This window comes from Scyliorhinus torazame, chromosome 20, assembly GCF_047496885.1.
Source record: "Scyliorhinus torazame isolate Kashiwa2021f chromosome 20, sScyTor2.1, whole genome shotgun sequence".
Classification (NCBI taxonomy): domain Eukaryota; kingdom Metazoa; phylum Chordata; class Chondrichthyes; order Carcharhiniformes; family Scyliorhinidae; genus Scyliorhinus; species Scyliorhinus torazame.
Window position 1 is genome coordinate 13,191,837 of NC_092726.1, and position 22,452 is coordinate 13,214,288.

Sequence of the window (22,452 nt, forward strand, 5' to 3'; positions counted from 1 at the left end):
GGGGTGTTGGCCATTGGGGGCGGGGCCAAGGGAGAAGCGCGGGCTTGGTTCCCGTGCTATGATAATCATGGCGGGAATAGAGAAGCAGGAAGGAGGGGGCGTCGCACGGTGCGAGCCGAGGTCACGGGGGGAAGCAGAGGTCAGCCAGAGTTTGCTGACTTCTGGGAGCAACATGGGGGGAGTAATTACGCTAGCGGGGGATCTAGCGGGGGGGGTGGGAGGGGGGAATTACTGGGTCGCTGCTGCTGGGGAGAGGGGGGAGCTGGTATGGGAGAGGATGGGCGGGGGGGCACCGCTTGGGGGAGATACAGCTGCGTGGGAACCGGGTGAGGAGCTGGAAAAAGGTGATGGCTAATCGACAAGGGGGGGGGGTAGGAAGCCCCCCAACTCGGCTGATCACGTGGAACGTGAGAGGGCTGAACGGGCCGATAAAGAGGGCACGGGTACTCGCACACCTTAAGAAACTTAAGGCAGATGTGGTTATGTTACAGGAAACGCACCTGAAACTGATAGACCAGGTTAGGCTACGCAAAGGATGGGTGGGGCAGGTGTTCCATTCGGGGCTAGATGCGAAAAACAGGGGGGTGGCTATATTAGTGGGGAAGCGTGTAATGTTCGAGGCAAAGACTATAGTGGCGGATAACGGGGGCAGATACGTGATGGTGAGCGGCAAACTACAGGGGGAGACGGTGGTTTTGGTAAACGTATATGCCCCGAACTGGGATGATGCCAATTTTATGAGGCGGATGCTAGGACGCATTCTGGACCTAGAGATGGGAAAGCTGATAATGGGGGGAGATTTTAATACGGTGTTGGAACCAGGGCTGGATAGGTCGAAGTCCAGGACTGGAAGGAGACCGGCAGCAGCCAAGGTACTTAAAGATTTTATGGAGCAGATGGGAGGTGTAGACCCGTGGAGATTTAGCAGACCTAGGAGTAAGGAGTTCTCGTTTTTCTCCTATGTCCATAAAGTCTACTCGCGAATAGACTTTTTTGTGCTGGGTAGGGCATTGATCCCGAAGGTGAGGGGAACGGAGTATATGGCTATAGCCATTTCGGATCACGCTCCACACTGGGTGGACTTGGAGATAGGGGAGGAAACAGGAGGGTGCCCACCCTGGAGAATGGACATGGGACTAATGGCAGATGAGGGGGTGTGTCTAAGGGTGAGGGGGTGCATTGAAAAGTACTTGGAACTCAATGATAATGGGGAGGTCCAGGTGGGAGTGGTCTGGGAGGCATTGAAGGCGGTGGTTAGAGGGGAGCTGATATCAATAAGGGCACATAAAGGGAAGCAGGAGAGTAAGGAACGGGAGCGGTTGCTGCAAGAACTTTTGAGGGTGGACAGACAATATGCGGAAGCACCGGAGGAGGGACTGTACAGGGAAAGGCAAAGGCTACATGTAGAATTTGACTTGCTGACTACAGGCACTGCATAGGCACAATGGAGGAAGGCACAGGGTGTACAGTACGAATATGGAGAGAAGGCGAGCAGGTTGCTGGCACACCAATTGAGGAAAAGGGGAGCAGCGAGGGAAATAGGGGGAGTGAGGGATGAGGAAGGAGAGATGGAGCGGGGAGCGGAGAGAGTGAATGGAGTGTTCAAGACATTTTATAAAAAATTATATGAAGCTCAACCCCCGGATGGGAGGGAGAGAATGATGGGCTTCTTGGATCGGCTGGAATTTCCCAAGGTGGAAGAGCAGGAAAGGGTGGGACTGGGAGCACAGATCGAGGTAGAAGAAGTGGTGAAAGGAATTAGGAGCATGCAGGCGGGAAAGGCCCCGGGACCGGATGGATTCCCAGTCGAATTCTATAGAAAATATGTGGACTTGCTCGCCCCGGTACTGACGAGGACCTTTAATGAGGCAAAGGAAAGGGGACAACTGCCCCCGACTATGTCTGAAGCAACGATATCGCTTCTCTTAAAGAAGGAAAAGGACCCGCTACAATGCGGGTCCTATAGACCTATTTCCCTCCTAAATGTAGATGCCAAGGTCCTGGCCAAGGTAATGGCAATGAGAATAGAGGAATGTGTCCCGGGGGTGGTCCACGAGGACCAAACTGGGTTTGTGAAGGGGAGACAGCTGAACACGAATATACGGAGGTTGTTAGGGGTAATGATGATGGCCCCACCAGAGGGAGAAACGGAGATAGTAGTGGCGATGGATGCCGAGAAAGCATTTGATAGAGTGGAGTGGGATTATTTGTGGGAGGTGTTGAGGAGATTTGGTTTTGGAGAGGGGTATGTTAGATGGGTGCAGCTGTTGTATAGGGCCCCAGTGGCGAGCATGGTCACGAATGGACGGGGATCTGCATATTTTCGGCTCCATAGAGGGACAAGGCAGGGATGCCCTCTGTCCCCATTATTGTTTGCACTGGCGATTGAGCCCCTGGCGATAGCGTTGAGGGGTTCCAAGAAGTGGAGGGGAGTACTTAGGGGAGGAGAAGAGCACCGGGTATCTTTGTATGCGGACGATTTGCTACTATACGTGGCGGACCCGGCGGAGGGGATGCCAGAAATAATGCGGATACTTGGGGGTTTTTCAGGGTATAAATTGAACATGGGGAAAAGTGAGTTGTTTGTGGTGCATCCAGGGGAGCAGAGTAGAGAAATAGAGGACCTACCGTTGAGGAAGGTAACAAGGGACTTTCGTTACCTGGGGATCCAGATAGCTAAGAATTGGGGCACATTGCATAGGTTAAATTTAACGCGGTTGGTGGAACAGATGGAGGAGGATTTCAAGAGATGGGATATGGTATCCCTGTCAATGGCAGGGAGGGTGCAGGCGGTTAAGATGGTGGTCCTCCCGAGATTCCTCTTTGTGTTTCAGTGCCTCCCGGTGGTGATCACGAAGGCTTTTTTTAAAAGGATTGAAAAGAGCATCATGGGTTTTGTGTGGGCCGGGAAGACCCCGAGAGTGAGGAAGGGATTCTTACAGCGTAGCAGGGATAGGGGGGGGCTGGCACTACCGAGCCTAAGTGAGTATTATTGGGCCGCTAATATTTCAATGGTGAGTAAGTGGATGGGAGAGGAGGAGGGAGCGGCGTGGAAGAGATTAGAGAGGGCGTCCTGTAGGGGGACTAGCCTACAGGCTATGGTGACAGCCCCATTGCCGTTCTCACCGAGGAACTACACCACAAGCCCGATGGTGGTGGCTACACTGAAGATTTGGGGACAGTGGAGACGGCATAGGGGAAAGACTGGAGCCTTGGGGGGGGGGTCCCCGATAAGAAACAACCATAGGTTTGCCCCGGGGGGAATGGATGGGGGATATGGAATGTGGCAAAGAGCAGGAATAACGCAACTGAAAGATCTGTTTGTGGATGGGAAGTTCGCGAGTCTGGGAGCGCTGACCGAGAAATATGGGTTGCCCCAAGGGAATGCATTCAGGTATATGCAACTGAGGGCTTTTGCGAGGCAACAGGTGAGGGAATTCCCGCAGCTCCCGACACAAGAGGTGCAGGACAGAGTGATCTCAAAGACATGGGTGGGGGATGGTAAGGTGTCAGATATATATAGGGAAATGAGGGACGAAGGGGAGACTATGGTAGATGAACTAAAAGGGAAATGGGAAGAAGAGCTGGGGGAGGAGATCGAGGAGGGGCTGTGGGCAGATGCCCTAAGCAGGGTAAACTCGTCATCCTCGTGTGCCAGGCTAAGCCTGATTCAGTTTAAGGTAGTACACAGGGCACATATGACTGGAGCACGGCTCAGTAAATTTTTTGGGGTGGAGGATAGGTGTGCGAGGTGCTCGAGAAGCCCAGCGAATCATACCCATATGTTTTGGTCATGCCCGGCACTACAGGGGTTTTGGATGGGGGTGACAAAGGTGCTTTCAAAAGTAGGAGGAGTCCGGGTCGAACCAAGCTGGGGGTTGGCTATATTTGGGGTTGCACAAGAGCCGGGAGTGCAGGAGGCGAGAGAGGCCGATGTTTTGGCCTTTGCGACCATGTTGACCAACATGGTTATCCTCAAGCACACAGTATAGAAGTTAATGCAGCACTTATCAAATTTCTGAACATAACTAAATATATACACTGTTTGTTCCAATCTCTGAATCAAATATTTCATATTTCACTGTTAAACAACAACTTGTTCTCCAAACCCTTCTAACTCAGATGAAAGCACCATAGTGGAGTAGTCAAGCATGGAGATGACAAAAGACATGGTTAAGCATTTCACCAGCCGATGGGCTACGGTCGGGGTGGAGGTTTATGGGATTAAGGAGGTGAAGTTGGCAGTTTGCAATGTAAAGGAAATATGGTCAGCAGCTCTTCTCAGGTAAAATTGGACTCTGAACTTGCAAACAGTCCATTTCAGCCCAAGGAAATAACTGGAGCTGGTTGTAAGGGGGATGGGGGCCAAAGACATGTATTAGCTGCCATCTTCCCAATGCGCAAGTTTAAATAATTGCAACACATCTTAAGACTGAAGATCAGGTGAGTATTTGATAACGTAGACATAATATAGAGAATTGGCAGCAGCTGTGGAGATAGGTTTTTGTCAAACTCAGGTGAGAAGTCTTTCCCTTCCACAAGCTTGAATATTAATGCCATCCGGTTAACAACCAAGCATCTTCTGATCCATGCGAGGTAGTACAAACCTCACAATGAATTATCTTTTTCACATGATGCCACAAGAAAATAGCATGCAGCCGAGTGAACAGGATTAACCAGCGGAGCCACATAATAAACTTCTTTTTTTACTTATACTCAGGCCTTCGTGTGAATATTTTCAGCCCGAACAATTTAAATGTGTCTATTTGCAGCAGTTGGCCATTCAGATGATTTAATTTTGAGCAAAACCAAATGCAATGGTAAAATAGCATCAATTTTCTATGTTGTAGCCAGTTCTCTCATTTCTCATCAGTTCCTCACCTATCACAGTGGGAACTTCCCCGAGAACTGCTCTGACGCGATTCATGCTGCGCGTCCAGAAGTATTTCTTCCATGTCTCCGTTGTGGATAGACGAAGATGAGGGCACATGCTCCAATCCTCCATTCCGGCTGCTGCCATTATCTTTCCCATTTCCATTGATCTTCAAATGTAACTCCACCCAGGAGCCTAAAGCATGAAAAAAAAAAATCACAAACAGTAAAATTAAAACTTCTATATCAACCATTTTGCACCCCACCCACCCCCGCAAACTAAAAACATTTGCTCGGGAGTCGTGTGATGTGAGCAGTGGAATAGCTGTGTTTCTGTGGGCTCTGGTGTGACTCATACTTTATTGCTATCATTTATTGTGCTCACGCAGCCCATACTTACCTAATCCAGGAGGACTCAATATTATGTCCCTGTAATATTTCTGGCTAAACATTGGTGACAAAATGCTGAGAAATACAAAGAAAGATGTCAACAAAAGAGAGCAGTTGGAAGCATCTGGGGTGGAGCCAACTCCTCAACATGGCGTCTTAATTCTCGAACAGGCTGTCAACCCAGCACTCTTAAAGGCATTACAACTCATGACGGTTAATATTATTCAAATTGACAAAAAATTTGAATTATTAGTGAAGAATATCAATGCTCATGCTATAGAATGGCAGAATACTGGTAAAAGGCATAATGAAGCTGACGGGAGAATCCTGACCATTGTAAATACAACTTACTTGTTTGAGGCCCGCTTACAATCCTTAGAAAGGCAGCTACGATATGTCAAAATTCCTGGACGATCTGGAAAACTGTGGCCGGAGAAAAAAAGTCTGGGTTGTTCGTTTATCATGAGGAGCGGATGGCAAGCTCCCAGTTAAATTCTGACAGTTGGCTATCACGTTTTCTTAATCTGCATGTGAAAACTGGGTGCATTAAGTTATAACGGGCACATTGTATCCGGATCGGAGGACAACCAGCATCCCTTGCCCATAATTATGCTTTTTCATTTCTACGGGGAGAGTCAAAGAGTACTGGAGGCAGCTAGACGCAATGGGGCTTTGTCTGCAATGGAGCAACGGTCTCTTTCTTCCAGGATTTTTCGGCGGCGATACAACAGAGGTGCAAGGGTTTCGATTAGAAAATGACTAAAGACTATTGGAGTGCAGTAAGCTCTGCTATATCTTACTATACTTCGGGTGATATCCGACAACTCTATAAAGAACAAACAAAGAACAAAGAAATGTACAGCACAGGAACAAACCCTTTGGCCCTCCAAGCCCGTGCCGACCATGCTGCCCGACTAAACTACAATCTTCTACACTTCCTGGGTCCGTCGTATCCCTCTATTCCCATCCTATTCATTTATTTGTCAAGATGTCCCTTAAATGTCACTATCGTCCCTGCTTCCACCACCTCCTCCGGTATCGAGTTTCAGGCACCCACTACCCTCTGTGTAAAAAACTTGCCTCGTACATCTACTCTAAACCTTGCCCCTCTCACCTTAAACCTATGCCCCCGAGTAATTGACCCCTCTACCCTGGGGAAAAGCCTCTGACTATCCACTCTGTCTATGCCCCTCAATTTTGGAGACCTCTATCAGGTCGCCCCTCAACCTCCGTCGTTCCAGTGAGAACAAACCGAGTTTATTCAACCGCTCCTCATAGCTAATGCCCTCCATACCAGGCAACATCCAGGTAAATCTCTTCTGCACCCTCTCCAAAACCTCCACATCCTTCTGGTAGTGTGGCGACCAGAATTGAACACTATACTCCAAATGTGGCCTAACTAAGGTTCTATACAGCTGCAACATGACTTGCCAATTTTTATACTCAATGCCCCGGCCAATGGAGGTAAGCATGCCGTATGCCTCCTTGACTACCTTCTCCACCTGTGTTGCCCCTTTCAGTGACCTGAGGACCTAGATCTCTGTCAATACTCTTGAGGGTTCTACCATTCACTGTATATTCCCTACCAGCATTAGACCTTTCAAAATGCATTACCTCACATTTGTCCGGATTAAACTCCATCTACCATCTCTCCGCCCAAGTCTCCAAACAATCTAAATCCTGCTGTATCCTCTGACAGTCCTCATCGCTATCCGCAATTCCACCAACCTTTGTGTCGTCTGCAAACTTACTAATCAGACCAGTTACATTTTCCTCCAAATCATTTATATATACTACAAACAGCAAAGGTCCCTGCGGAACACGACTGGTCACAGCCCTCCAATTAGAAAAGCATCCCTCCATTGCTACTCTCTGCCTTCGATGACCTAGCCAGTTCTGTATCCACCTTGCCAGCTCACCCCTGATCCCGTGTGACTTTACCTTTTGTACTAGTCTACCATGAGGGACCTTGTCAAAGGACTTACTGAAGTCCATATAGACAACATCCACTGCCCTACCTGCATCAATCATCTTTGTGACCTCCTCGAAAAACTCTATCAAGTTAGTGAGACACAACCTCCCCTTCACAAAACCATGCTGCCTCTCACTGATACGTCCAAATGGGAGTAGATCCTTTCTCGAAGAATTCTCTCCAGTAATTTCCCTACCACTGAAGTAAGGCTCACTGGCCTGTAGTTCCCTGGATTATCCTTGCTACCCTTCTTAAACAAAGGAACAACATTGGCTATTCTCCAGTCCTCTGGGACATCACCTGAAGACAGTGAGGATCGAAAGATTTCTGTCAAGGCCTCAGCAATTTCCTCTCCAGCCTCCTTCAGTATTCTGGGGTAGATCCAGTCAGGCCCTGGGGACTTATCTACCTTAATATTTTTTAAGACGCCCAACACCTCGTCTTTTTGGATCTCAATGTGACCCAGGCTATCTACACACCCTTCTCCAGACTCAACATCTACCAATTCCTTCTCTTTGGTGAATACTGATGCAAAGTATTCATTTAGTACCTCGCCCATTTCCTCTGGCTCCACACACAGATTCCCTTGCCTATCCTTCAGTGGGCCAACCCTTTCCCTGGCTACCCTCTTGCTTTTTATGTACGTGTAAAAAGCCTTGGGATTGTCCTTAAACCTATTTGCCAATGACCTTTCGTGACCCCTTCTAGCTCTCCTGACTCCTTGCTTAAGTTCCTTCCTACTTTCCTTATATTCCACACAGGCTTCGTCTGTTCCCAGCCTTTTAGCCCTGACAAACGCCTCCTTTTTCTTTTTGACGAGGCCTACAATATCTCTCGTGATCCAAGGTTCCCGAAAATTGCCGTATTTATCCTTCTTCCTCACAGGAACATGCCGGTCCCGAATTCCTTTCAACTGACACTTGAAAGCCTCCCACAAGTCAGATGTTGATTTGCCCTCAAACATCCTCCCCCAATCTAGGTTCTTCAGTTCCCGCCTAATATTGTTATAATTAGCCTTCCCCCAATTTAGCACATTCATCCTAGGACTACTTTTATCCTTGTCCACCAGCACTTTAAAACTTACTGAATTGTGGTCACTGTTCCCGAAACGCTCCCCTACTGAAATTTCTACCACCTCGCCGGGCTCATTCCCCAATACCAGGTCCAGTACCGCCCCTTCCCGAGTTGGACTGTCTACATATTGTTTTAAGAAGCCCTCCTGGATGCTCCTTACAAACTCTGCCCCGTCTAAGCCCCTGGCACTAACTGAGTCCCAGTCAATATTGGGGAAGTTGAAGTCTCCCATCACCACAACCCTGTTGTTTTTGCTCGTTTCCAAAATCTGTCTACCTATCTGCTCCTCTATCTCCCGCTGGCTGTTGGGAGGCCTGTAGTAAACCCCCAACATTGTCACTGCACCCTTCTTATTCCTGATCTCTACCCATATTGCCTCACTGCCCTCTGCGGTGTCCTCCCCTAGTACAGCTGTGATATTCTCCCTAACCAGTAGCGCAACTCCGCCACCCCTTTTACATCCCCCTCTATCCCGCCTGAAATATCTAAATCCTGGAACGTTTAGCTGCCAATCCTGTCCTTCCCTCAAACAGGTCTCTGTAATGGCAACAACATCATAGTACCAAGTACTAATCCAATCTCTAAGTTGATCTGCCTTACCCTTAATACTTCTTGCATTAAAACATATGCACTTCAGGCCACCAGACCCGCTGTGTTCAGCAACGTCTCCCAGTCTGCTCTGCCTCAGAGCCACACTGTCCCTATTCCCTAGTTCTCCCTCAATGCTCTCACCTTCTGACCTATTGCTCCCGTGCCCACCCCCCCCTGCCATACTAGTTTAAACCCTCCCGTGTGACACTAGCAAACCTCACAGCCAGGATATTTATGCCTCTCCAGTTTAGATGCAACCCGTCCTTCTTATATAGGTCACACCTGCCCCGGAAGAGCTCCCAGTGGTCCAGATAACGGAAACCCTCCCTCCTACACCAGCTGTTTAGCCACGTGTTCAGCTGCTGTATCTTCCTATTTCTAGCCTCACGCACATGGCACAGGGAGTAATCCCAAGATTACAACCCTAGAGGTCCTGTCTTTTAACTTTCTGCCTAGCTCCCTGAACTCCTGCTGCAGGACCTCATGCCCCTTCCTGCCTATGTCGTACCAATATGTACAACGACCTCTGCCTGTTTGCCCTACCCCTTCAGGATGCCCTCTACCCGTTCGGAGACATTCTGGACCCTGGCACCAGGGAGGCAACATACCATCCTGGAGTCTCTTTCACGTCCACAGAAGCGCCTATCTGTGCCCCTGACTATACTATTGCTCTTCTGCGCTTTGGCCCTCCCTTCTGAACATCAGAGCCAGCCGTGGTGCCACTGTTCTGGCTGCTGCTGCTTTCCCCTGATAGGCTATCCCCCCCGACAGTATCCAAAGGGGTATACCTGTTCGAGAGGGGGACAACCACAGGGGATTCCTGCACTGGCTGCCTGCCCTTTCTGGTGGTCACCCATTTCTCTGCCTGCACCTTGGGTGTGACCACATTTATATAACTGCGATCTATGACGCTTTCCGCCACCTGCATGCTCCTAAGTGCATCCAATTGCTGCTCCAATCGAACCATGCGGTCTGTGAGGAGCTCCAGTTGGGTGCACTTTCTGCAGATGAAGCCATCCGGGACGCTGGAAGCCTCCCGGACCTGCCACATCTCACAGTCAGAGCACTGCACCCCTCAAACTGACATTGCGTCAATGAATTAGTAAATTAAAATTAAAAGTTTGTTTTTTAAAAAAACATTTAAAAGTTACTGTTTACTATCTGTTTCCCAGCACTAGATTTCTACTATAAATGTGAAAGCTAAATATAGTACTCTCTGATCTCTGGCTTAGATACCCCTCTAAATTATAATTCAGTAATTATGATTAATTAGTTACCAATGCTTAATTTTTTTAATTTAGTGTAGATTCCCAACCAGCCACTCAAGTCACAGAGCTTTTCTGTGATGTCACTTCAGTTCCCCCCCCCCACCCACACACACAATTTGAAAAGGTAAATAAAGTAAAAATGAGAACATTCAACAATCCGGCTAAAGCCATGGCCTTTGTGAACTCCGTGGAAGACAAAAGTTTGGAGTAAAATACTGCAGTTCAGTGTAAATTCTGGATAATTTTGCATATTTTTTGCACTTTGTAAAATTTGGGTTTAAAGAATCGTTAGCTGGTTCCTGCAAGAGAACAGGCAGGTCACATATTCTAGAAAAAAGACTTTATAATGTGTCAATGGCACCTCTGGTCTAGATGGAGGTGAGGGAGGTATGTTTTGGTGCATGCCCAAACGGGGACCCGAAGATCTCTCTGGCTTGTAAGCCTTTTTGCTCTGTGTGTCAATATCCTATACTCTCTTTGGCTGAATAAGCAATGGCAGTAGCTACTTTGAAACTTTGCTCCTGGAATGTGCACCATACTACTAAAAGAAACAAGATTTTTCCTTTCCTTCTCACTCAAATCAAAGCACCTGAATTACATAAACCACTGCTGATGCACAACTTTCACATGTTCCATGCTGTAAAATTGACTTGTTTTTGGCTCCCACTTGATGTTAAACATAATTTTTCCCTCATTTGTTGTAAAAAATTGAATTGAACAGCCATATGCACACACAACACTTTTGAACAATGTTATGCTTTCATGTTAATTCAACCTGTACTTTATTTAACCCAAGTTTGATTTCCTAACCAAATGGGCAAATTTTGCAAACATGCAATTTTGTGAAACGCAAAATATTAACTTAATGAAAATATTTTACTCAAACTGAAAATACTGGGACTTCCGGTGGCGGCTATGAAGGAGTAAGTCGCACATTTGGTGGCTCCCGCTCGGGTCGGACTTTTGGACCTTTTCCCCCGATTTTTTACCGGACTGGAATTGAAAATTTGACGACAGAGGCAATTGTGCACTGGATAACCACATTGATGCATGGAGAAGAGGACTGGAAGTGCTCACTAAGGCAGGAACAGGTGAACAGAGAAGACTTGGGCTGAAGCTGCAGCGGGAGGAAGCATGGCGGAGGACCGGACCTCTGGCTTGTCAACCCAGTGGCCAACGGAGCAGCTGATGCAAGTTATCCAGGAGGGCTTCGCTGAGCAGAAGCGTGACTGCTTGGACCCGACTAGAGTCAATTGCGCGGCTGGAGCTTAGATTGGATGCCCAAGATCGGGCGATCCAGAAAGTAGAGAAGGCGCTGGCTGACCAGGCGGCTCATCAAACTGCAGTGGAGTTGGAGGTGGGGATCTGCGAACCTATCAGGACCTGGGTGTGGAGCTGGCCTGAAGAACGGGGTTTAACCAGATCAAGTCGACCCTTTTTAAGAAAAAGATGAAGTTCAGACTGCTGAATCCGGCCCGTCTCTGGGTCACGTACGAGGAGCAATATTTTTATTTCGAGTTGCTTGAGGAAGCGCTGGGCTTCGCGAAAAGGAAAGGACTGGTGGCGGACTGAGAACTTTGCTGCAACGTTCATGTTTTTTAAAGTTTCTCGTTTTGTGGACGCTATTTGTAATGCCTTCTGTATTGATTTGGGGCCAGTTGCAGAGTTGAGTGAGTTAAAGTTTACATTTGCACAGTTGGGGGATGGAGTGTGTTTGTTTAGATGTTGGATCTCTTGCTTGATCTTTTCTTTGTTTAGCGTTTTATTTTCTGTCAGGCAATTGTATTGGGATTGTTTGTCATTTGAATATGTGTATATGAGCGGTGGGGCAGGGCGGGGGAGGAAACAATAGGACAATAGGTGGGAGACTGTCTGGCGCCAGGAGTGGGGGGGCACCATGCTAGCTGGGCGGGCAAGCTCACGGAAGCGTAGTGGGGGGTGAGCAGATGTTGGGCTTATCAAAGGGGTTGATTTACATTGTGCTGTTACTGGGGGGGGGTGCGAAAATGTTCTGCTGACGAGGGAGGAACTGTGGCTGAGGGACAGAGAGATCAGTGGTGGAGGCTGCGCCTGGGGGCGGGCTGGTGGAGTCACGGGGCGTGGGCTGGAGACTAGCCCAAGAAAGGTGACCCCAACTAGGCTGATCACCTGGAATGTACGAGGGCTCAAAGGGCCGGTCAAGATGGCATGCGTGTTCGCACATTTGAGAGGACTGATGGCGGACGTGGTAATGCTGCAGGAGACGCACCTGACAGTAGCTGACCAGATGAGATTGAGGAAAGGTTGGGTCGGTCAGGTCTTTCACTCGGGACTAGACTCGAAGACTAGAGGGGTCGCGATCCTGATCAACAAACGGGTGGTGTTTGAGGCCTATGGGAAGAATAGTTTCGGATGTGGGAGGCCGGTACATTATGGTCAGTGGGAAATTGGAGGGGGTGCAGATGGTACTAGTAAATGTGTATACGCCAAATTGGGATGATATGGAGTTCATAAAGAGGATGCTGGGGAAGATACCATACCTGGACTCGCATAAGTTGGTCATGGGAGAGGACTTCAATACAGTTATTGATCCTGGTTTAGAACGGTCAAGCTCAAAAACGGGCAGGGTGCCAGCAGGTTGTGGTTGGGAGGGGGGACCCATGAAGATTTGGGCAGCCGAGGGTGAAGGAGTTCTCCTTCTACCCACACGTGCATTAAGTGTACTCCCGGATCGATTTCTTTATTCTAAGCAGGGTTTTACTGACGGGGGTGGCGGTCACGGGGTACTCGGCGATCACGATCTCAGACCATGCTCCGCACTGGGTTGACCTCCAGGTCAGTAAAGACAGTAATCAGCGCCCGCACTGGAGGTTAGACGTGGGTCTTTTAGCTGACGAAGAGGTGTGCGGGCGGCTGGGGAAATGTATTCAGAACTACCTAGAAGTCAACGACACGGGGGAAGTTTCAGCAGCGGTGGTCAGGGAGGCATTGAAGGCGGTGGTTAGAGGGGAGCTGATTTTGATACGGGCCCATAGGGAGAAGGTAGACAGGGCAGAGACGGACCGACTGGTAAAGGAGATACTACAGGTCGATAGGAGGTATGCGGAGACCCCAGAGGCAGGGCTTTTAAGGGAACGGCCACAGCAGAGTTTGGCTTGTTAGCCACAGGGAAGGCGGTAGAGCGGCTGAGAAAGGCGAAGGGGGCGATTTATGAGCATGGAGAGAAGGCCAGCAGAATGCTTGCACAGCAGCTTCGAAAGAGAGTGGCAGCCAGGGAGATAGGGAAAGTAAAGGATGGAGATGGGAACCTGGTGGGAGACTCAGCAGGGGTGAGTAAGGTGTTTCAGGATTTTTATAGCAGGCTGTACAGGTCGGAACCCCCAACGGGGCCGGAGGGGATGAGGCACTTCCTAGGGGGGCTGAATTTCCCGACGGTGGACGGGGAGTTGGTAGAAGGACGGGGAACTGATAGAAGGGCAGTTGGTGGCCAATAGAAGAAGGCTATTTAACGTGATCATGATGCCCGCGGAAGGTAGGGAGGTGGAGGTAGTGGTCGCAATGGATGCAGAAAAGGCCTTTGATCGAATAGAATGGGAATATCTGTGGGAGGTGCTGGGACGGTTCGGATTTGGGCGGGGCTTTATTGACTGGGCCAGGTTGCTGATCTGCTCCTGTATGTATCAGACACAATAGAGGGGATGGAAGAAATCATGAGGATTCTGGGGGAATTTGGCCGGTTTTCGGGGTATAAACTAAATATGGGGAAAAGTGAGATGTTTGTAGTGCAGGCGACGGGACAGGAGAGGCGATTGGGGGAGCTGCCGTTTAGAGTGGTACGGGGGAGCTTTCGTTATCTAGGCATCCAAGTGGCACGGGAATGGGAATGGCTGCACAAATTAAATCTGGCCCGACTAGTAGACCAAATGAAGGACGATTTTTGGAGGTGGGACGCCTTCCTGTTGTCACGAGCTGGGAGGGTGCAGACGGTGAAGATGACGGTCCTCCCAAGATTCCTGTTTGTGTTTCAGTGTCTCCCCATCTTCATTCTGCGGTCCTTTTTTAAACGGGTCAACAAAGTGATCACTGGCTTTGTCTGGGCGGGCAAGACCCCCCCCCCCCCCCCCCCCCACCGAGTAAGGAAGGTGATGCTTGAGCGGAGCCAGGAAGAGGGCGGGCTGGCGCTGCCAAACTTCAGTAACTACTATTGGGCGGCAAATATAGTTATGATCAGGAAGTGGGTGGTGGGGGGAGGGTCGGCATGGGAGCGTATGGAGGCGGCTTCATGTAAGGGCACCAGCTTAGGGGCGTTGATAACGGCGCCTCTGCCGTTTCCGCTAGCACGGTACTCCACCAGCCCCGTGGTGGTGGCAGCCCTGAGAGTCTGGGGGCAATGGAGGAGACATGTGGGAGCATCGGTTTGGTCTCCAATCTGTAATAATCACCGGTTTGCCCCGGGAAGTATGGACGGGGGTTTTCGGAGATGGCAGAGAGCAGGGATTGAGAGGATGGGAGATATGTTAATAGAGGGAAGCTTTCTGAGTTTGAAGGAGCTGGAGGAGAAATTTGGATTGGCATGGGGAAACAAATTCAGGTACCTGCAGGTGTGGAACTTACTACGTAGCCAGGTTTCAACCTTTCCGCTCCTACCACCAAGGGGAATACAGGACAGGGTAGTTTCCAGAGGGTGGGTGGCAGCAGGGAGGGTCTCTGACATTTACAATGTCAGAGGAGACGCGCTTCAGCTCCTCAGTCTACAAGTGGGAAGGGGAGTTGGGAGGAGTAATAGAAGATGGTCTATGAGCGGACGCGTTGAGTAGAGTCAACGCATCCACAACATGTGCCAGGCTCAGCCTGATACAATTCAAGGTCGTTCACCGGGCTCACATGACAGTGGCCCGGATGAGCAGATTCTTTGGGTTGGAAGATAGGTGTGCAAAGTATGCGGGAGGGCCAGCAAACCATGTCCACATGTTCTGGACATGTCCAAAGCTTAGGGGATTTTGACAGGGGTTTGCAGATGTCATGTCCACGGTGTTAAAAACAAGGGTGGCACCGAGTCCAGAGGTGGCGATTTTCGGGGTGTCGGAAGATCCGGGAATCCAGGAGAAGAAAGAAGGCAGACATTCTGGCCTTTGCTTCCCTGGTAGCCCGGAGACGGATATTATTAGCATGGAGGGACACAAAGCCCCCGAAGTCGGAGACCTGGCTATCTGACATGGCTAGCTTTCTCTGTTTGGAGAAAATCAAGTTCGCCATGAGAGGGTCAATGTTAGGGTACGCCTGGAGGTGGCAACCGTTCGTCGACTTCTTTGCGGAAAATTAATCGTTAGCTTAGAGTAGGGGGTTAATAAAGGTGGGACCTGTAAGGGAGGAAGACGGCTTTTGCACTGTTTATAGATTCATGTACATTGTTTATTTTGTTGTTGTTGTAAAACCAAAAATACCTCAATAAAATGTTTATTAAAAAAAAACTGAAAATACTGGAAATGCACAGGAAGATTATTTTTTAAATCATGCAAGAGAATTGAAAGGTCAATGCTTCTGAAGAGAAATGTTAATCTGCCTTTACTAGTCAGAGTTTCAAATTCAAATTTCGACCATAAGGGCCGCACGGTGGCAGTGGTTAGCACTGCTGTCTCACAGCATCATGGACCTGGGATCAATTCCGGCCTTGGGCGACTGTCCTTGTGGAGTTTGCGCTTTCTCTCAGTGTCTGCGTGTGTTTCCTTAGAGCACCCAATTATTTTTTTCTAATTAAGGGTCATGGCCAATCCACCTATCCTGCAACCTTGGGTTGTGTGGTTGAGACCCACACAGACACGAGGAGTGTGTGCAAACTCCACATGGACTGCAAAAAGTGTTTTTTTTAAGCCTGATGGTTTACAAGAGAAAATTATTACTTTTAGCACGCCCAATGATTTCTTTCTCAACTTCTTTCACATTAACCAATGGAGCACAAATTAATCTCCATAAAAATGTCTGTGAATCTATTTGTGGCAAAAATATAGGACACATTACTCGAGCTCTGTTCACATCATTTGGGGCCATTATATTCACCCAGCAAAACATGGAGGGTTATATTCTCCCAGTTCCTCTGTCCTGATGACAAGGATGTTTGGCAAGTATTTTGTTCTTGAGAGGTCAATATGGTTGCATTTTTTTTGCAACAAAGTATAACTGTTAACTTAAAATATTTGAGACATTTAATTTCATTTTTAAAATGCAATGACCTTGAAACTCTCCGAAAATGCACAGCTTAGTAACACAGCTTAGTAACACAGAATAGTGCGTTTGTGCGTTTAACCAAATGCCAATACAGGGCGCAGCACATCTTTCACCTGTATTTAAGAACACTAATCCACTCTTCTGGACCATCAGAATTTACATTTGCCTGTAATATTCTGTCTGCAAGACACATAACACAAATTGATTTTGCTAACAAATAAGCAAGTTGAACAAGAACTGTGAAAACAATTTGATTTTCAAAACTTAAGTCTATTCAGGTTATGCAACATGCCACAGAATTTTACTCAACCGTAATCTCATAAGACTGGCATTTTTGGCAGCAAATATAAACTGATGAACAGGACAGATAGAGCAACGGCCAGATGCACTCTAATGATCAGTTCTCACTCAACCTGGTCAAGCACCTGAAATATTAGTTATTCACACATGACAAATGACCTGAGAACACCGTCCCATTTCCCATTGTAAATTCTTATGTGCAGAATTATGATGTTAACTGTTGATATCAAGTTGTCTCATTGCAGTGACACCAGTGGGACAGTTGTATCTTTTGGCAGCTCACTGCGAGGTTCAACTTTGGATCCGATTACTTTATTCTCCGTGGACATATGAATTGATGATGGGAATAGAAAAATATGGGGCAAAATGACTTATTTCCAATTGAGGACTAGCTTGCATCTTCTTATTCTGCTCCAAATTCCCTTTCATGCCCTGCTCTACCTGGAAACTACTGTTATATCTTCTTGTCAGGGTGGAGATGGGGCACATTTAGTATTGGTGACTGCAGATTATAAATTTGTTCAACCATTTCCACTTACAATAATTACGGGGAAAAATAAAACATTTTGTCCAGAACAATGGATGTCACTCCTTATATTTCGATGAAAGTCGACAAAGGATCTGGCAAGGACAATCATTCGCAAGTCTAACAAAAATCACAAAATAGCAAGAAAAATAATTAAATCAGCTCTTACTGTCTAACTCATTTGCTTGTACTCCACAATATATTGTGAAATGTGAGCAAATTTTGAAAGTTTGCATTCCAAGGTGTTCAAGAGATTGGAGTAACCCTAACATGGATGGCTGCATAAAAACAGATCATCATAAACGATGGGACAACAATTGTCTCAAAACTAACAACGAAACTTGCAAACTAATTGCTGAGTGGAACATTAAAAATACAGCTTTCCAATTCCCCAGAGTAAATTAACCCAATCACAGCCAGATAGCTTGTCTTTCAAAGTGGAATGGTACTTCTCAATTTAATATGGTCATTAACTTTCCTGTGCACTGGAAACACATGTTTTTAAAATGATCAATTCAGTTCCCAAGCAGAGGGACTGTGCTGATTTTCAAATATTTTAATATTAACTGTATTTTAAATGTAAATTGTCATAATTCTTATGAATGCAAAACAGGATGCATAATCAAAACTATATCCCACAACACAATGTAGGCTGGGACTGTCTCAGTGAGTAGCTCATCCAAATTGAACATTGCGTTCTTTGGACTGTTCTTTAAACAACTTTAGACTGTGAACTCTCCTCCACCTTCACCCCATTTGTCACTTAACACACTTGTCATAACATCTATCCTTGCGGAGACTTACGGCGTCGGGATCTCGTATTCTCAGAATCCTTGGGGAAAGACCGTTGTTTCCCCACTAAAGGGACGGGTCAACTTGAACACTTTCGGTAAAAGCACTCACTCGATTAGGTATCGCCAATTGCGGAGTACCTAAAATAAATCGGAATTATTTCACTAAACTTTGTGTGGACTCCCCCTTCATGCAAGTACAAAAACACTCCTTACCTCTGTTCTGCCATTAACACATTCTGATATCTTAATGTGCCACCATCAGCACCTTTCTTTGTCATTATCACCACCATGTACATTCCCTTTTGTCTTTTCGTCCACGACATCCTTGTCAATCTCTCCCTATCGCTGGCCCTCTATCCAGCCTCATTGCTCCACTTCCCCCATGCCCCCACAATAATACAAATCTGATCCTATTTCATGTTCTCTCTAGCTTTGACCAGCAGTCATCCAGGCACAAAACGTGAGCTCTGTTCTCTCCCTCCACAGATGCGGTCAGACCTGCTGAGATTGTCCAGCAGTTACTGTTTCTGGTCATTACCAGGTTTGCGTACAATAAACCAGGCCTAGAAGAAAAGGATATGACTCACTGTTAAATTATCATAGAATTATCATGGAATTTATAGTGCAGAAGGAGGCTATCCGGCCCATCGAGTCTGCACCGGCTCTTGGAAAGAGCACCCTACCCAAGGTCCACACCTCCACCCTATCCCCATAACCCAGTAACCCCACCCAACACTAAGGACAATTTTGGACATTAAGGGCAATTTATCATGGCCAATCCACCTAACCTGCACAACTTTGGACTGTGGGAGGAAACCAGAGCACCTGGAGGAAACCCAAGCACACACGGGGAGGATGTGCAGACTCCGCACAGACAGTGACCCAAGCCGGAATCGAACCTGGGACCTTGGAGCTGTGAAGCAATTGTGCTATCCACAATGCTACCGTGCTGCCCAAAACAGAGTAGCAAGAATTTGGTGTACCAGTTTTCATGTGAATGACTGATGCTTTCTTCTCCTTCAAAAGCAGGAGCCTGAGAAATAAATTTACTCACGAACCAGTCTGAAGGTTAATGTTGCAGAAAGTTATTTGTTTTTCTATTTAAGGTGTAGATTGACCTCTCTGATCCCCAAAGTTTCAGATGATTCTAAATGTCATCCTCACAATTTAATTCTGTTGCAGTTACTATGAGATATGACTTGTGACATTTATGTAATTAATTTGGTGAAACTGCCTGGCAGGCTAAAGATAACAGAAATAAATAAATGTTGAAAGGGGGATTTGGCTGAAAGGCAGGCCAGTTACAGAAATCATCCAATACAACAAATGCTTTGCGTGCAAGCAAGGATGTATATTTTTCAATGTAAAACTATCACTAAACCAAAACTATAACTGGTTGGAGGAAAAAAAAAGTTGTGCCCAAGTATCTGGTGTTCACCACTTGCAGGCTCGAAGGGCCGAATAGCCAACTCCTGCTCCTAGTTTCTCTGTTCCGATAACTATTTAAAAAACAGTATTTTTTGTTTCATAATTTGCAAGCCTTTATCATAGATTATCATAGATTATCATAGAATTTACAGTGTAGAAGGAGGCCTATCTTCAATGAAACTCGATAATAAACAAAGCTCTCAAATAAGGTCCATCATAAGCTGACAACTTTTGAACACTCAAGAATGACATATCGATGGAAAGCAGTTCATAAGGAAACACATTCAAGTTCTCCCATAAAACGTAAACTCCTATTTCCACCAATTCACTCGTCAGATGTCCTCAATTTTGACTCAGCATGGGAACACATCATTGCCTAAAACTCTGCTTACTCTTGAAACGTTGTTGTTGTAAATCTTGAAAAAGACTATGAACAACATTTACAATCATTAATTTCACCATTACAAGAACCTGACTCTTAACATGATTGCTCTCTCAGCGGTTGCTAATTTTTTCCATTAACTTATTTTGTTGTAAAGGAAACAGGAGTAAACTAACAGCTTGCAAAACAATGGGTCATTGATCCAAATGACCCTGCCTGCTTTCTTCAGGCAAACAACAGAGTAGCGCAAAAATGTCACTCATGTTCGACCAAATATTCATTTGACTTTAATGTCAACTTGGAGCTGATAATAAGGGCTGCACGGTGGTTCGCACTGCTGCCTACGGCGCTGAGGACCTGGGTTCAATCCCGGCTCTGGGTCACTGCCTGTGTGGAGTTTGATGTGGAGATGCCGCCGTTGGACTGGGGTGAGCACAGTAAGAAGTCTTACAACACCAGGTTAAAGTCCAACAGGTTTGTTTCAAACACTAGCTTTCGGAGCACTGCTCCTTCCTCAGGTGAATGAAGAGGTATGTTCCAGAAACATATATATAGACAAATTCAAAGGTGCAAGACAATGCTTTGAATGCAAGCATTTGCAGTTAATTAAGTGTTTACAGATCCAGAGATAGGGGTAACCCCAGGTTAAAGAGGTGTGAATTGTCTCAAGCCAGGACAGTTGGTAGGATTTCGCAAGCCCAGGCCAGATGGTGGGGGATGAATGTAATGCGACATGAATCCCAGGTCCCGGTTGAGGCCGCACTCATGTATGCGGAACTTGGCTATAGGTTTCTGCTCGGCGATTCTGCGTTGTCGCGCGTCCTGAAGGCCGCCTTGGAGAACGCATACCCAGAGATCAGAGGCTGAATGCCCTTGACTGCTAAAGTGTTCCCTGAGTGGAAGGGAACATTCCTGCCTGGTGATTGTCGCACGATGTCCGTTCATTCATTGTCGCAGCGTCTGCATGGTCTCTTGTATCAAGCCATCTGGCCTGCGAAATCTTACCAACTGTCCTGCCTTGATACAATTCACACCTCTTTATCCTGGGGTTACCCCATCTCTGGATCTGTAAAGATTTAATCAGCTGCTAATGGTCGCATTCCAAGCATTGTTTGGCATCTTTGAATTTGTCTAGATATGTGTTTCTGGAACAGACCTCTTCATTCACCTGAGGAAGGAGCAGCGCTCCGAAAGCTAGTGACATCGAAACAAACCTTTTGGACTTTAACCTGGTGTTGTAAGACTTCGTACTTTATTAATTAGAAACGCAGAACATTTTTAATTTTGAATCACCAATATTAACGCATGCCAGAACGGGGAATAAAGTTAAAGACCATGGAGATCAGGATTTGGGTGAAGGTGACAAAACTCGCCCGCGCGATCCCAAGACACTGAGATCAATGGCAACATTGAGGGGCAAATTTAGGGGGGCTGGGACACCCAAAGATTTCCCTTGCTCTTGGCCGAGCCGTGCCATTGGAATCATAGAATTTACAGTGCAGAAGGAGGCCATTTGGCCCATCGAGTCTGCACCTGCCCTTGGAAAGATCATCCCACCTAAGGCCACACCTCCACCCTATCCCCGCAACCCAGCCGAACCTTTTTGGACACTAAAGGACAATTTACCATGGCCAATGGACCAAACCTGCACATCTTTGGACTGTGGGAGGAAACCGGAGGTAACCCACGCAGAATCTTTCGGTCCAACCTAAGGGAAGCATGGGGGTTGATCCACAAAATGGCACCTCAGATAGTGCCGCACGCTCTCAGCACTGCACTGGTGCAGGCGAACCCGTAACTGTCTGACTCGGAGGAGAGTGTGCTGTCATTGGGCTGTTGGCTGGCAGACATGAGGGTGGGTGGGTGTCTGGGGGAAGCCATGCTGCTTGCCCAGCGACCCACCCCGATGCCCAGGTGTCCTCCAATGCCCGCGTACCCACCGTGATAACCCTCCCCCTGGCCCTGTCTCTCCCTCGCTCATTGGCCGACGCTCCCTGGCCCGACACACCACGCCGCCCTCCCATTGGCCGGAACCGCTGCCAATCATGGGGACGGCAAAGCCCCCTACCTCCCTCTTGTGTTTTGTTTGCAGCCCGAAAAAAAGGAGTCGTCCGAGCCGCCTTCAAATGAGTCACCCCTCCAGGATTCAACGCAACCCGAGCCCCCGGTGGAGGACTGACCCGTCACTTTTGACTCGTCCTTTCTTCACGAATTAGTCATTTTTATATATCTATGTAGATGTAAATCCGGCGGCTCCTGGTCCTCACCGTTGAGTCCGGTCTCTTCGTTGTTGGCCTGTGGTGCGGCTGCCATTTTTGCTGTTGCGCCCACTCCGGGCTCAGACCTAGTGCCCGCGGGGCCCCTGTTCGCCGCGAGGATGCTTTTGAATTTTCCAACGGTCCTTGCGCGAGCTCCTCTCTCCCCCCAACTGCGCATGTCCCACCCTGCACGCCTGCCACGTCCGCCATGACGTCATCGCACCCCGGGCAGCCTCGTGGCTTTGGCTCCACTCCAGCTGACTGCACCCACAGCCCCAGTTGCAGTGTGCCAACTTGCACCTTTTCCAGCCAATAGAATCAGAGGCTGCAGGTTCCCACTCGATACACATCCCAGTTACTATTCCAATCCTCCACTGGTCCCACAACAGTGCA

The 22,452-nt window shown here is 47.7% G+C and overlaps 1 protein-coding gene across 2 annotated transcripts in view; it reads right to left on the reverse strand.

Annotated features, from left to right (window-relative positions):
• The window catches only part of bnip3la (BCL2 interacting protein 3 like a), a 45,181-nt gene extending 22,936 nt beyond the window's left edge, over window positions 1-22,245 (reverse strand). Inside the window, exons 1-2 of one of the 2 annotated variants that reach the window (XM_072485672.1) lie at window positions 22,069-22,245; window positions 4,882-5,068 (exon numbers count right to left, since the gene is read on the reverse strand). In XM_072485672.1, the coding sequence (XP_072341773.1) occupies window positions 4,882-5,068; window positions 22,069-22,237 (356 nt within the window). In that variant the 5' untranslated portion in view covers window positions 22,238-22,245. Of the gene's footprint in view, window positions 1-4,881; window positions 5,069-5,613; window positions 8,984-22,068 lie in introns of those variants that run through there. The other variant, XR_011936646.1, reaches the window with a different exon arrangement.
• Between the last annotated feature and the right edge of the window lie 207 nt (window positions 22,246-22,452).